Raw genomic sequence first — 14,702 nt, 5'->3', positions numbered from 1 at the left:
GGTGGAGTTAGATAAGTCGGGTCGGTTATCACCAAGAATTTCTATTGACAATGGCCTGCGCCAGGGGTGCATTTTAGCACCCTTGCTTTTCAGCTTATTTCTGGCCGACCTCCCGATCTTTATTTCCCAATCTGAGTCCTTTTTGCCAAAAATAGGAAACCAGCATATTGCTTGTCTGCTCTATGCAGACAATTTGGTGTTATTGGATTATACCCCAATAGGTTTGCAGAGGAAATTAAATGCCCTGGCAACCTATAGCAAGCAGAACCAACTCTGTATCTATCTGGAAAAGACCAAGATTATGATCTTTGGAAAAAAGTACAGAGTTTTTCTTGGCATTTAAGTACACAGGGGGTGGAACAAGCCGATCAATATAAATTCCTGTGTTTAATATTTAGGAGGAATTTAAATTGGGGAGTGCCTTACGATGCCACTAAGCAAAAGACCCTATTGCAGGCCAGTTGTCTGTCAAGATTCAATGGTAGGTTCGGGGGGCTAGCTCATATGCCATTACTGAAGGCTTATGAAAGGAAGTTATCCCCGTTAGGCCTGTATGGGGAAAATGTTTTTCCCTCGACCCAACTTATGAAATGGAGAGACTGGAAGGGGCGGTGCTCAAAAGACTTTTATCACTCCCCCAAGGCACAATGGTTCAGGCCATAAGGAGAGAGTGCAATTTGGTCTGTCGGAGGATGATGAGGTAATAATTGTAAGAGACAGCGGTCCCTTGGAGCTGGAAATCAGAACAAATGTAGCCACATTATCACAATAGAGATTGTCTCTGATTTTGTCTTTATTGACAATATCAAGATAGTTATTCACATAAATGAAACACAAAACATAATATATACGGTGAGTGAGCTAGACGCAATTGGGTATTGAGAAATAAGCCGATTTCCTTATTACAGGCAAGTGACTTTAAAAGTGACTTTTTATGAAGGAAAACATTTAAAGAAGGAAAAGTCACAATGAGAAATGCATCTTGTACTCCACATAAATAATGAATTAAAGTATAGAGTTGCAGGTGTCGATGACGTTTCGATCCCAAGAGAAATCCTGGGATCATCATCAGGACTGAATTATAGAGCAGATGCCTGGGAAGTAGCCGGTGGCTGGAACTATTGAATTGGAGTCCAATCGAGGCAAGGATCAGGCGTACTAAAATGGCTGGTTACCACGTCCCATACCGGGTGTCAACGGTGTGTTAAAGGAAAAAAACAGAGGTCCGGTTGTGTTGGAGGGGAGCTAAAATGAGGCAGATGACAGGCCGTCAGTCCAAGCAGGCGAGCAGAAGTACTGGCCAAGTGGGAAACAACCGCGGGTCCGGTTGAAGTAGGAGTTTAGCCTGACAGGCCGTCAGTCCGTACAGGCAAGCAGCGTATTGGCAATGTCCCGCTGCTAATAACGCTCAAAAACCGAGGTGGTCAAAGTTTCCAAATTGTGTTGGGAAGAGATCCAAAGCAGTGAGAGGATGTGGGCAAAGGCTGCGAGAACCAGAATAATTGCACTAAGGAACCATCATGTAAATAGTGGTACAGTCACATCTTGGCTCCCATTTCCAGGCAAACGACAATTGAGGGAATCAGCTTCTACGGCGCCAGAATCAACCTGCTGTATCTAAAGAAGAGATTATCCATTAGCTTCTCGGTTGCTATATTGGACCAGGATACTGTTTTTCCCTATCTATCACGGCTACCAGACCCAGGATTGAGGAATGAAATATTAAGGGTCAGGGTGGGATGTAATCCAATCTACTCTTCCCGCCCACACAGGATCAGGGTACAGAATAATAGTGGTCTCTGTCCCTGCCCTATAAAAGTGGAAAGTACCCTTATGCATATTCTTATGAACTGTGTCTTTTATTTTGCAAATAGAATCAAGTTTTTAAGCCCTCTGTTTTTTAAATATGATGCTCTCCATAGGAATAAAGCTGTGGAGTTATTGTCTGAAATACGTCATCTTGATGTGACATTTGGAATTGCTCGATTTTTACGATCTGTAAAGCAAAATGGTAATTGTGAAATGTAGAGTCTTGGAGGGGAGTGTAGGGTAGCTAAAGGGGGTCTCTTTTTAAATGTGTTTAACTGTTTTAATGTTTTAATTGTCTAGTGTATGTTTTTCTTTAGAATGTTTTATGGACAAGTGCCTAAATAAACTTGTTTCTGAACCTAACCTTAGTACGCTGTGCAAGCTGCAAGTGTTTTTACACAATGGTCTCGCCATTCATTGGGTCCATGGGCATACTATGGTGGTTTTATTTATTTTGTCATGTTTACAGCTTGTGTGATCTGTATATATATATTGTAAAAATGGAGGACAGGTCCTCTGCCAATATTTCCATAAAAGATCTTTGAAAGAAATCGAAACCTAGAACTTTGGTAACGCTGGTCTTTTCTGGGTTAGGTAATGTTGGGCTTACCTTTGCAAAATGCTGCTTTTTGTATATTCATTCATCTGACTAGTTTGCTTCTTCTTGATTCTATTCCATTTTACAGTGTTCAGAGCTGATTAATCTTGGTACTGGTAATTAGTTTCTTCCAGCTTGTTTTGTGGTGCTTCTTGTTTGAAGATGCCCTCTGATGACTGGTTGATGATAGAAGTGCTTGTCAGGTGGAGTTAATATGAGAAGTCGTTTTTTGCAAGTCGGTGTTAGATTTGCGCTTTAGGAAGGGCTAGACTTTGAGCATTTACCTGAATGAAGTGTTGTCATCGATGGCTTTCTTTGAAGTGGGGAATGGCAAATTGAAGTTCGGATGAGGATCTTCAGGGAAGAATAGGTTAGATTCTCATATATATTTTTCAGCGACCCTGGACACAACGGCCCTTTCACAAAGGTAAATTTACATGTGTAAAAGTACCAATAGTAAATGTATTCTTACACTTTTGAGTAACTTTACTAATTTGGGTTACTTACAAAATCCAAATATAAAGTTACTTATAAGTGTAGATATTTCCATGTCTCCACTCCCCGAAACAGGGGGTTGGGCCAAATGTGGAAGGGTGTAGTGTGCAGTTGCTTGCCAAAAGGAAAAGTAGTAAGTGCAGCACCACACATGCCCAAACATTGATACTGCAATAGTCTCCCATAGAAAATAATGGAGGTAGGGATTTAAAATAAAACCTTATGTTAAATCAAATTACTTTATAGTTACGAATATAAATACATTTAATTTAATGTTACAAAAGTATTCAAAATAAACATGTTATTATAATTTAACCTATTTTAATAATCTGTTACAATGTATTAAAATATTAATAACTTACTTTCAATTAATTCTGTACATTATTTTCAATATTAACAATATAATAAAAATATGTTGTTACTTTAGGTGGGATTTTGTCACACTAATCATTTCACATTGTTTGCCACTCTCGGATGCATGAATTAGACGCTATTATGACTCACAATCTGTAGGTAGCTGTCCTGTGTGTTGTGTATAGTGCTGCTATGTGAGATTATAGCTTTATCAACATTACTATCTACAAGCCAATATCTACATCAGTGGCATTTGTATACTCCTGCCAGATATTCTGTTGGGTCCTAATTCTGCTGCACCTATGTGCTAAAAACAGAACTAAACAAAGTTAATGGTTGTAATCCATGTGTATGCACTTCTTCACTTTCTACAATAGAGCTGACTCCCCTGGTTTGGTCCTCAGCTGTTCAGCCCATGTATATGTGCTGCCCAATGTTTTGTTGCTACTAGGAATATGTTGGTTGATGATGTGCTTTTTTCCCCACTGTGATCTCTATTTTCCTAAACACACCTTCCTCTTATCTAGTTACCCTCTTATCTTGATAAATTAACTCTCTACATGAAACCTTTCTTGAATGGGCACCATTAAGGTGACTGTATTGCTCGAAACACAAAGCCGCCATCATGACTTCATTTGAATTCAACTTCTATGTTGGAATTGTGGTCGTAATGTACTATAAAATAATAAGTGTATTAAAAAAATTGATTCTGGAGAATTGATTTGATTTGTATTGATAATTATGGTTCATGAGTTGTCAATATCTCCCTGCAATAGATCCAAAATATTTGTGCAATCTGTATACAATTAGTATCTACTGCAAATTCCTTCAAACAATAGTCTATGTTTGTATTCTGACTGCTGAACATGAAGGCTGCAGTCTGTTCCTATCATCCCTGCTTTGCACACTTCATTTCCTTGTTAATCATCATTGGGAAGAAATCATTCAAATGTCGGTTCTAGTCCTGGCCTAGTCACCAGTTTTGTGAAGGTTTGCAAGAAATATTAAGTCCCTAGTTATTGTCACAGACACTTGGCAAGTGGATCTTTTGGTTGAGAAAAAAACTGTATTTTCTAATTTTGCTGGTTTCTACAGGGCAATTTACCATAGATCTTCGTGAGGGAGCGTAGCTACACCTCATATACGTTGTGAGCTAGTAGAACACTTGCACACAAGTCTTTAATGAAAAGAAACTTACAATCACAACCCGTTTTGTCATTTTGTCAGTCACATGCTGAGATACTGATGTCTATCATCGTACATGCACGTCTAATGAATCACGTCATTGATGTCCAAGTGCTTGTCTCAATTATACTTTTGTTGTACCAACATATCCATTGCCTTCTCTCTATTCAGATATGAACATTGATGCAACACATTCCACCTAGGGAGTCAGGAGTTCTTCTTTGCTTGCATTGTTCCTAGTGATTGAGTTTGATATTTTCTCAGCTGGAGGCTTTCATTTATAGACCTAGGTAAAATGTGTCAACACTTCCTTTAATGTGTTACTGCACAGTGGCCTTCCCGACAGAATTACCTTATTCTTAGTTGACAAGAAGAATGTACATGTCTCCTTTAGAATATAATGGTTTTCAAGTCTCACCTACAGACAACTTTAGCTGTCCTTGTATTACCAATAAGTAAGAAATGTTTATAAGATGTAGTACTCATAGATTGGGCTTTGGGTCTGCCTCCTTTAGCCATTGGCTTTCATATAATTGTCAAGGACTGTTATTGGTTGAATGGGCTGTGTATCAAGTTCATGACATTTTGTGAAATGCTACTCTGATCAATTAGGATTTGGTTATAGGGATACGAGGGTGCAAATGGTGTATTTTTCTTCCTACAAAGGCTGCTTGGACGTTAAATAGGAAATTAGCATCATGGTGCCTGACTCTTTTACTGTTCAATTTCCACTCAGCCCCAGTGTCTTGTAAGAGCGTGCCTGGTGGGTCCCATTAATCCTTCATACTACACCCACAACTGTTGTGTTTTTTCTTTCTTTCTTCTGCAACCGGTGGTGGCACTGTAGGACTCGGGCACAGAGTGGTCTTAGGGTAAGTAAGCATTTCTTGTCAAACAGCGATGCTGTATGCACTATACGCTTTTCAGTGTTTTTCGAAATAATAAGTATGTTCTCTGCTGGACAATAAAAATTGCAACATTTGAAGATGTATGTTATTCTCCAGTGACTTCTGGTGTGGAGCAGTGCAGTTGTAGTCCTTCTTCCATGATGCGTTAGTGTGAGAGTTGTATTACACAGTAAATTGCAGGACAGCGCTGGAATTGATTCTTTGACTTTGTACACGATTGTGAATGCAAGATCCGAAGCACACATTTTCCTGTAAACCAAGATGTTTAAGCATTCAGCCTAAGAAGCATACTCCATGGTTTGGCATTGGTTTTGTTTTCTTAGGATTGGAAATCAGTATAGTGTTATTCATTAAAGTATAGTTCAATGAGTAATTTCATAATGCTGCATTGTTTTATTTGATATAGTAAAATATCCTACTGCACAGTATTTTGTAGTTGTCATGAAGCTGATGACTGATGGAGAATCTTTGGCTGCAACTGGGTCCAGGGCCCCACGTTTTCACAGTCTTAGCCTGGCAGAGGTGAGGGCGACCACTTCTAGCAGCCATGTTGCTCACAGAAAAGGCCTCGAATGGAGGAAAAATCCCAAAGGCAAAATAACATCTAGAGGACACAGAAGTCCTGGAATGGAACGCTGCCCAATGCTGACCAGGACTCAAGGCTGGAGACACCGCTGGAGAAGAAAACAGATCCTTCTAGAAGAATTCTAAGAGGGATCTAGGAGATGATTGGAGGAGCAGGATAATCTAGAATGAAAAAGAGTAGGAAGAGAACTGGCAAAACCCCTGACGAGAACTGCCATTCAATCAGTAGTGCTGGAAGAAGACAACAGGTCCGTTGCGACAGAAGGAATTAATCAATTTCCTTCCTTATATAGGCCAATGGAACTGGAAATACTTAAGAGTCCATATTTGATTGGGAAAAGGTTATAGACGTCAATACTGTGGTGGCCATCTTGAATTGAAAAAATCAAAAAATTTAAATATTATTCCTCGGAAATCCTCACTTGGGTTTCTGGGAGAGAGAAAGAACTGGGAGTATAGAGGCGCCGATAGCATCTCCTGATAGAGACCCCTCAGAAAGAAGAAAAATGCATAGGGAACAACATCGGGGGCCTTCCTCCTGAAGGTAAGTTTATGTTTAGAGCACAGCAGCCTACGAGCAAACTCACAGACCACCCAGCTCTGCAGGAGTCATGCGTTCTACTCAACTGAGATAGCCTTGGGTGCTGACAACGGGCAAGACCCTGGCACCAGTGAAACAGCAGTACCTTAATAGTTCTCCTATACCATCCGAGTATAGGGTTTCTACATCTTTTCCCTTTATTACCCCTATATTTTGCTTATTTATATCTGGACCACTCCATTGAACTACAGCGGCACTCTCATCTGTTTTGTTGTCATGCAAATGCAAATGTATATTTTCAGCGAACTAAATTATTTAGAATAGCTACATCTGTAATTTCCATTTTAGAAACCATTTCCCTTGTTTTGCAGATTTTCATCACAGTGAACTGCCTGAGCACGGATTTCTCCTCTCAGAAAGGGGTGAAGGGGCTGCCTCTGATGATACAGATTGACACCTACAGCTACAATAATCGCAGCAACAAACCAATCCACAGAGCTTACTGCCAAATCAAGGTGTTCTGCGACAAGGTGAGGGTTCTGCAAAATATTGCAGTGGTGACTGATCACGCCGGACAAATTTGTTCACAATTTGAATGCATAAATCTTGAAGGCATCTTGTTGCTCACTTGAAGTCAGAATGTAAACAATTTGCTCATGACCAGCGCAAGATTGGTAACAGGGGCATTCGAGCAATGCCCGAGGGGCCGGGGTCCGAGTTCCAGCTGAGGGCTGCTTTTGAGAAGCCTGGGGCCGATTTGGGCGGTGTCCCTGTTGTTCGACTATACAGCCTGAGCAAAAGTGGCCTCACTTGTTTTCAGGTGTGTTTCACCATGTAAACTGATGCATGCATTTTTTTACCCCCCCCCCTTTAATGTAAAATTACGCTGAAAGCAGTGATTTGAGTGAAGGCATTATGCAAATGTGGGCCAATTTTTTTATGCGTGCCCGGCCCGATTTTTAATCCCAATCTAACCCTGCTCAGGACTGCTTTGAGGTTAAGTCACATTTCTTATCCCTGCCAAATTCATTAAAGTTAACAAGCTCCACCTATTATTTTCTTTTATGCATATGATTTACATTTGCAAGCCTTCTTTCCCGTGGAGAGTTCCTATCCATAGCTCCTTGGTACAGTTCAGACCTCCGAGGTATTTGTATGTGTATGATGGTCCATTTATTTCTCCCAATTGCCACCTGATTACAAGGGGGCTGGTAAATTCCAATCCCTGTAAGAGGACCACTATTTATGCAGGGTATGGGAATCCCAGGACTCAGGTAAACACTGCACTCCAACAAATTTTCCATTGGTAAATTCCACAAGGTCAAACCTGCCAAAATGTACTGAGGATAATGTTCAGTAAATTCTTATACATATAAAATTTGGTGCAGAAAGCACCAGCTCTTCATGTAATTTCTCATTCATTTTAGAGAGGTAAACTTGAATTTGGAAGCGTTTGCCAAATCTAAAAAAAAGTGGCCCCCACAGAGTCTGCATTACCAAGTGTAATAAACAGTACACACTTTATCGCTCCACTTGTAATTCTGACCATCCTGAAAGTGACACTAATCATAAACTCTAACATATGATTCAGGACATAGTCTGTTATACAACAGCACGTTTGTGTGTGGGATCTATGAATTATAGATATAAGAATGAGAACCTTCCACGTTGTGGTATCCACAAAAAGAAGGCTGTACACGAGGTGCACCTCAAACGTTAGTTATTTTCTCTTTGAATGTACAAATTGTCTGTTGCCCCAACCCCTTCCCTTATTTATTTTCACAGTTTTTTTTCCGGAAATCGTGGAGAAGAACACCTTTTTTAAACAAATCACAAATTTGTGATTTATGTTTTCTACGTAGTCGAGGGCAGGATACACCTTAGCGTGTGTATACCACCCAGACTAAACAACACTGGTCCTGATGAAAACCTTACAATTACACGATGGTTGAAACATGTAGACCAACTTTTTAGAATCACGACATGACTTTCCCGACACCACCAGCCTACCTAATCAGGCAAAGGTGTCCCACATTATTTTATCCGTTGTCCAATCACTCTAGAATAAATTCTACGAGTGGGTAGTATTGGACAACTTTTAAATCACTCACTGTAAATCCTATGCACATATAAAACAATCAAAAAACCAGCTCCACTGTAGTCAGGTGTCGCAGCACACCCGGATGGCACTCGGCTGTCTGGGTGGGACCCCGATGATGAAGCATGTCACCAACCAGGTTGGCGAGGGAGGGGTCTTCTAAGGACAAAGGTTGTCCCAAGTTGTGTTGCAAGATATGCACCTCGATATCTTACATATTAGAGGTAGTAGATAGGCTCTAGGGAGTACTCCTCCATTTGTTGTGAAATATTGATTTAAGGGGACCAGGAGTTCCCTCCCTACCTTTATGTTAAATACCCTTTCTCTCCCATTTTTGAATTGTGGAAGTTGCCTGATATTTATTTCGTTTATATACATCACATGTTAATGTGCTTTAGAAACTGGTGCATTTTGTAAAATAAAATGTCATGGGTTTGGTGCTTTATTCAAAAAGACCTGGCAAGAATTATTCATTGTGGACTATTTTTAACCTGATTAATGAATCTAAAACAGAGGCCATACATCCTTACAACCCCTAATCGGAGGGCAATAGGAATCCTGAGCCACCCTGAGCAGCAGTCTGGACACAGTGAACTGCTGCCTAGCACTATGATGTTTCTCCTAGGATCATGCACAATTCTCACCACTGACAGTTGCGCCTAATGAGACTAAATACCGTCAGCTTTACTAGTACCATAATAAAAACGCAGAACCCTTACAAATGTATCAAATACTTTAGTATGTGAGCATCACGCATATGAATATCTGAGTTACCATGGCATATAAAGGCAGTGTTGTTGTATATAACAACTAACATATGTCTTAGACGCAATCTCTTATGCTACCATTATTTTGCTTGACGTTTCCACTGTGTTTGACACAGTGGATCACAATACTCTTTTGAGCTGCCGGGCTGAACCCAGGTTCGAGGTGCCTACTGTAGTGTGTCTCTCATCCTTCCTTGAAGGACAGACCCAGATGGTGGGTGCCCCAGCCTCCAGCTCATCACCCCTGCCTACTTCCAGGTCTCACGGGCTCCTCTCTCTCACTGATGCTATTTACTAACTGTGGTCACTCCCGAGACCCTTTGGCTGCCTTGTGATTTTATATGCTGATTGTACACAGCTGATTGCGCTCCTTGACCTTCTTGTTCCACTGCCAAGCTGACCACTTGAATGTCGGAAGTCCACCGGTGGATGGCGTCTCCTATAAGGGAGAAATGTGTGGAATTTAGCCTCTTGTCTATTAGAGCTTGTAATGGTATTGGGGAAATTCATGTGATTACGTTTTACCATGTCAAATGTATCTAAATAGTCATTTTGTTTTGCAATGTAGACATATTATTCTTAACTATTATCTATTTATTAATCAATTTGTATCTGGGTAGTTGAATATTGCTGCTTGATGAATTACTCCATTTCCAGCTTTTAGCATTAAGATACATTTTCGAATTCTTGTGTACAATACAAATTGTAGGTTATTTTGCAAGAGCTATTACAGGTCTTTTAAAAATGCTGATTTTATTAATTTCTTTTTAAAGATTGATTACCTTGTATGTGTATACTTTTATGATCTATGTTTATTAATTAGATCGAATAAAGTTGATTGGATTGGATAGCGTTTAACTTCTTGATCCTTAAGGCCCACAAAACTAATATTTAGTTAGCTGGTAACACCATCGAGCAAAGGCAAAACTCTCTCTGGCCCACACCTCTGGGAAATCCACCCTCTTCTGCAACCAAAGTCAAATAAATAGGAGTCATGCTAGAGTAGAGCACACCTCTCTTTCCAAGCCCAGATTATAGCCAAGTCATCTGCATACTTTTATTACCTAATACTCTTAAGAAAAATCTCCCATTTCTGCCTCGCCATCACCATGCAAACGTGTCTTCGGCTTGCGTTCCGTCTAGGATCGACAATTTTAACATTCCATACCTAGGCCTGTCACAATCATCTCTGCCTCAACTCCAGATTCAAAACGTGGTTTTCTGCCTAGTAAGCACCTTACCATGTCCACTGATTGGCACCCTGTCAAAAAAAAAAAATTCTGCAAAACTCTCTGTCTTATGCACAGAGTTTTCTATTGTGCAAAAAGTCACCTACCTGCAAGTACCTCACTTCTTATAACTCTGGGAAATGTGCGCTCAATCTCTTGGCTTCTGTTTTCAGTCCTCTGTGTCAAGCGCTCTCTGATAGGTGGTCGCTCTTTCTCCTTCTTCGCACATCAGCTCTAGAACAGTCTCTTGTTAAAGGCCCTCGCCTTGGGCTCGGGCCTTTAACGCTGGGGCAGGCCTTTAACGGCTGGTAGAGCCCGGCTCTAGGGCTATATTAGAACATTGGAATGTTGAGAGCTCCATTGAAGACAGTGCAGCAGCAGATGCCTATATGAACTGGTATAGGCCCACTGCTCTCAACATTTCAACGTCCAAATGCACAGCCTTGGCCTTTCCGCTACAGTGTGCTATAAAGAAATAGTAGAGCTATTACAGAGCCTTATGGAACTCCCTTGCTTACTTGTTTCAAGAAGGACTTTGAAGTGGAACATGATGATGCTTTGATAGTGATCTTGTAGGAAGGAGAGATCAAGTTGAACACCCTATTCATAATCCTCAGTATGGACAGTCTATCCAGGAGCAGCTGGTGGCCAAAAGTAATGAATGTAACAGATAGAGAGAATTGGATTGACTTCACCAACTCCACTTTCATTTTATCAAGCACCTCTCAGACCCATAGACTTAACCATCCCAGCTTGAAACACATTTTGACATATGTCCAGGGTGCTGGAAATCTCTGTTATTTTCTGCAACGGTCAAGAAAGAAGTGTTTCCGAGAACTGTGCAGGAAATGGCACCAGATATTTTGAATGATAAGTGGCCGAACCCACAGGATTCAAGATACTTTTTTTAGTGACGGCTTAACAATGGCTGTCTTGCTGAAATCATTCTAGTAAGAGGGGAAGATATTGAGAAATCCGGGTGAACAACCTCAGCAGGGACAAAGATGGACAGAGGGGCTGAAGTGGAAGATGTTCATAGAGTGATTCATTATTTATGATTTTGGCTTCATCTTGAAAGAGATTGAATACGTTTGTGCACGGTTCAAGTGCATCAATAATAGCAAATAATGCATTAGGAAAGCTTGGGGCCAAAAAGATGCAAAGATATAGCCATTTTAGGGGTGTGACGACCTGCAGCGAACCTTTCAGTTACTGATTAAATGTCAGTTTATTGCTCCCTCTATAGATACGCCTCCAATCTCACTCGAAGATTCTGGTCTGTGCCTTTTCTGTTTGCACCTTTGGGTACATCATTTCCAAGAGGGGTTTTTCAGAGCCCCAGCCCTGGTAATTGGAGCCATGACGTCAACAAATTCCTCCAGCATGGGTATACATAATTTATTTATTTATTTATACGACTTATATAGCGCGCAAATACCCTGAGGTGTCTCGGCGCTGCTCAAATCTGATGCTCAGGAGGGTGCTGATTTATTATTGATTAAAAAGCCATGTTTTTAACTGTTTCCGAAAAGTCATTAAGGAAGAACTGTTTTTTATATATTGAGGGAGAGAATTCCAGAGTCTAGATACTGATACTATAAATCGTCTGTCTCCCCAATTCACTCTTTTTGTTCGCGGTATTGGAAGCAAGTGGGCTGTGGATGAACGTAAAGTTCTTTTGGGAATGTAGGAACCGAAAGCTTATTTTTTTTTAATCTGGGCCTGTATTATTCATAGCTTTATACGTGATACAGAGCGCCTTAAACTTGGTACGACTCCTAACAGGGAGCCAGTGGAGTTGGCGAACAATGGGAGTGATAGAAGAGAATTTTGATGTGCCGGTCAAAATTCTCGCCGCCGCATTCTGAATTAATTGCATTTTGTTAAGAACTTGTTCTTGGGCGTTTAATAACAGACGTTACAGTAATCAATCTTAGAGAGTACTAAGGTACACATAAGGGTTTTGCCTGCGTTAGAAGGAAGAAAAGGTAGTAGTTTCTTAACCATCCTGAGAGTGTAAAAGGATGATGAAACTACTGCATTAGCGTGGCTCAAAAAAGACAGCTTATTGTCAAATAATACTCCTAAGTTTCTGACTTTGGTAACCGGTATTGGGGGAGCTCCTAGGTCCGATGGCCACCAGACTGGAGACCAAGACGGGGTCAGTTTTCCAAAGACCATGACCTCCGTCTTGTCAGAGTTTAATTTTAAACAGTTATGATCCATCCAGGAACTGATAGCCATCATGCCTTCCTGAAAATTGGCCGCAACTATTCCTCCGTTGTTATGGATGGCCAGTACCAACTGGGTGTCATCTGCATATGATGTCACCCCTATTCCGTAGGATTTAATGACCCTCGCCAAGTCCGACACATAGATGTTAAATAGTGTCGGACTTAGCGAGGATCCCTGGGGGACACCACATGGTAAGGTGTAAACAGGAGAGTAGAAACCACCCAGTTTGACAGACTGATTGCGGCCAGACAGAAAAGAAGTCAGAAGAGATTTGCTTTGCCCTGAATACCAATGTGGGCTTCACGGTCGATCAAGATGTTATGATCGACCGTGTCGAAGGCCGCAGATAAATCCAGTAATATCAGGATTGCTGCGCCTCCTTGATCCATATTCAGTCTGACTTAATCTGCTGCTTTAATCAGTGCTGTTTCCGTCCCATGCCCTTTCCTAAACCCAAATTGGGTTTCATCAAGAAGATTATTTTGATCAATATAATCAGCCAGCTGACAATTCATAATCTTCTCAAATATTTTAGAGGGAAAGGGAAGAGATGCAATCGGTCGATAACTTTTAGGTTCTGAGGGATCCAGATTTGATTTTTTCAGTAAAGGTTTAATGATTACTTTCTTCCAGATTGACGGGTAAGAGCCCGACAAGAACATAGAATTACAAATGTTTGTAAGAGTTGGGGCTATCAGATTAGTCACTGGTTAAAGAATCAAAGGAGGACATGGATCTAGTGGTGACCCTGATTTAATGGTCGTCATAAGTTCAGCTATCTGCAATTGAGAGATTTGATTAAATTCATTAAAAATTGTGGGAGGAGGGAAGTCACTCTTATTAAAATAAGTAGGTTCGGTAGTCACCTTGGCCGCAAAGTTGGAAAAAATATCATTTACCTTAAATTTAAAAAAAAACGCTAGGTCATTACAAAGATTTTGGGAAGGTTCTGTAGTACTACTTATTGGTGGAATGGACAATTTCTTGACAACTTGATAAAGATGCTTGGTAGAATTTTTAGCTGACTCTATTTGCTTAAGATAGAATTTTCGTTTTTCTATGATTAGAAGCTTTCTATAATAAGTCAAGGCTTTTTTATATAGATCTTTATCGTTGTTATCATAGTCTCGGCGCCAGCGCCTTTCTAAATTTCTGCACCGTTGCCTCTCTAACCTGAGGGTTTCTGTGAACCAATGGGCAGAAGGTGTGTTACGGTTGGGTAGCATTTGTTTTTAAGGTGCTAGCGTATTAAAAGCGTTGTTGAGCCAAACGTTGTAATTCTCTGGTGCTACGTGAGGATCTGTTATTTCCTTTGGTTGAGTGGAGGCCAAAGTAGATAGTAGCATAGAACCGTCTATGTTCTTCCAATCTCGAAATTGAACATAAGAACGAATTGTGCTGTGTACATTTTTATGATTTCTAGTTACAATTGTGAACATTACCGCTGCATGATCTGTCCATATTAAAGGTTTCACTGAAGATGAAGTAATGTGAGAGTTATTAGTGAATAAGCCATCAAGGTTATGACCCGCCTGATGGGTGGGAGGATTGATCAATAGTTTAAGACCCGCTGAGGCGAGATCTGAGATGAGAGCTAAAGAATCCCTGTCATTATTAGCTTCTAAATGAAAATTAAAATCTCCTAATATTGTATAATCAAGGTTAGCTGCTATGGGTTCTAATAAAGTATTAATAGATGCCAGGAATGGAGATCGAAGGGTCGGTGGACGATAAAGAAGAGTTCCTTTAAAGGATTGCACGGGAGAAAGCATAATGGAAAAAGTTACTGCTTCGGCAGATTCAATTGCTACGGGTTCTATCCTTGTTTCAAGTTTTTTCCTATATACAATGGCTATACCCCCGCTTTTTTTTCCTGAGGATCTATCCTGCCTGACTAC

General features: G+C 40.5%; 1 protein-coding gene across 2 annotated transcripts in view; it reads left to right on the top strand.

The window, feature by feature from the left end:
* The window catches only part of GRHL2 (grainyhead like transcription factor 2), a 499,408-nt gene that overhangs the window by 379,756 nt on the left and 104,950 nt on the right, over window positions 1-14,702 (top strand). For both annotated transcript variants that reach the window (XM_078686942.1, XM_078686941.1), the window contains exon 9: window positions 6,847-7,005. In XM_078686942.1, the coding sequence (XP_078543068.1) occupies window positions 6,847-7,005 (159 nt within the window). The remainder of the gene's footprint in view (window positions 1-6,846; window positions 7,006-14,702) is intronic.

This window comes from Lissotriton helveticus, chromosome 4_1 (assembly GCF_964261635.1).
Source record: "Lissotriton helveticus chromosome 4_1, aLisHel1.1, whole genome shotgun sequence".
Classification (NCBI taxonomy): domain Eukaryota; kingdom Metazoa; phylum Chordata; class Amphibia; order Caudata; family Salamandridae; genus Lissotriton; species Lissotriton helveticus.
The sequence above is the reverse complement of the archived record's forward strand: the minus strand, read 5'-3'. Positions and strand labels throughout refer to the sequence as shown.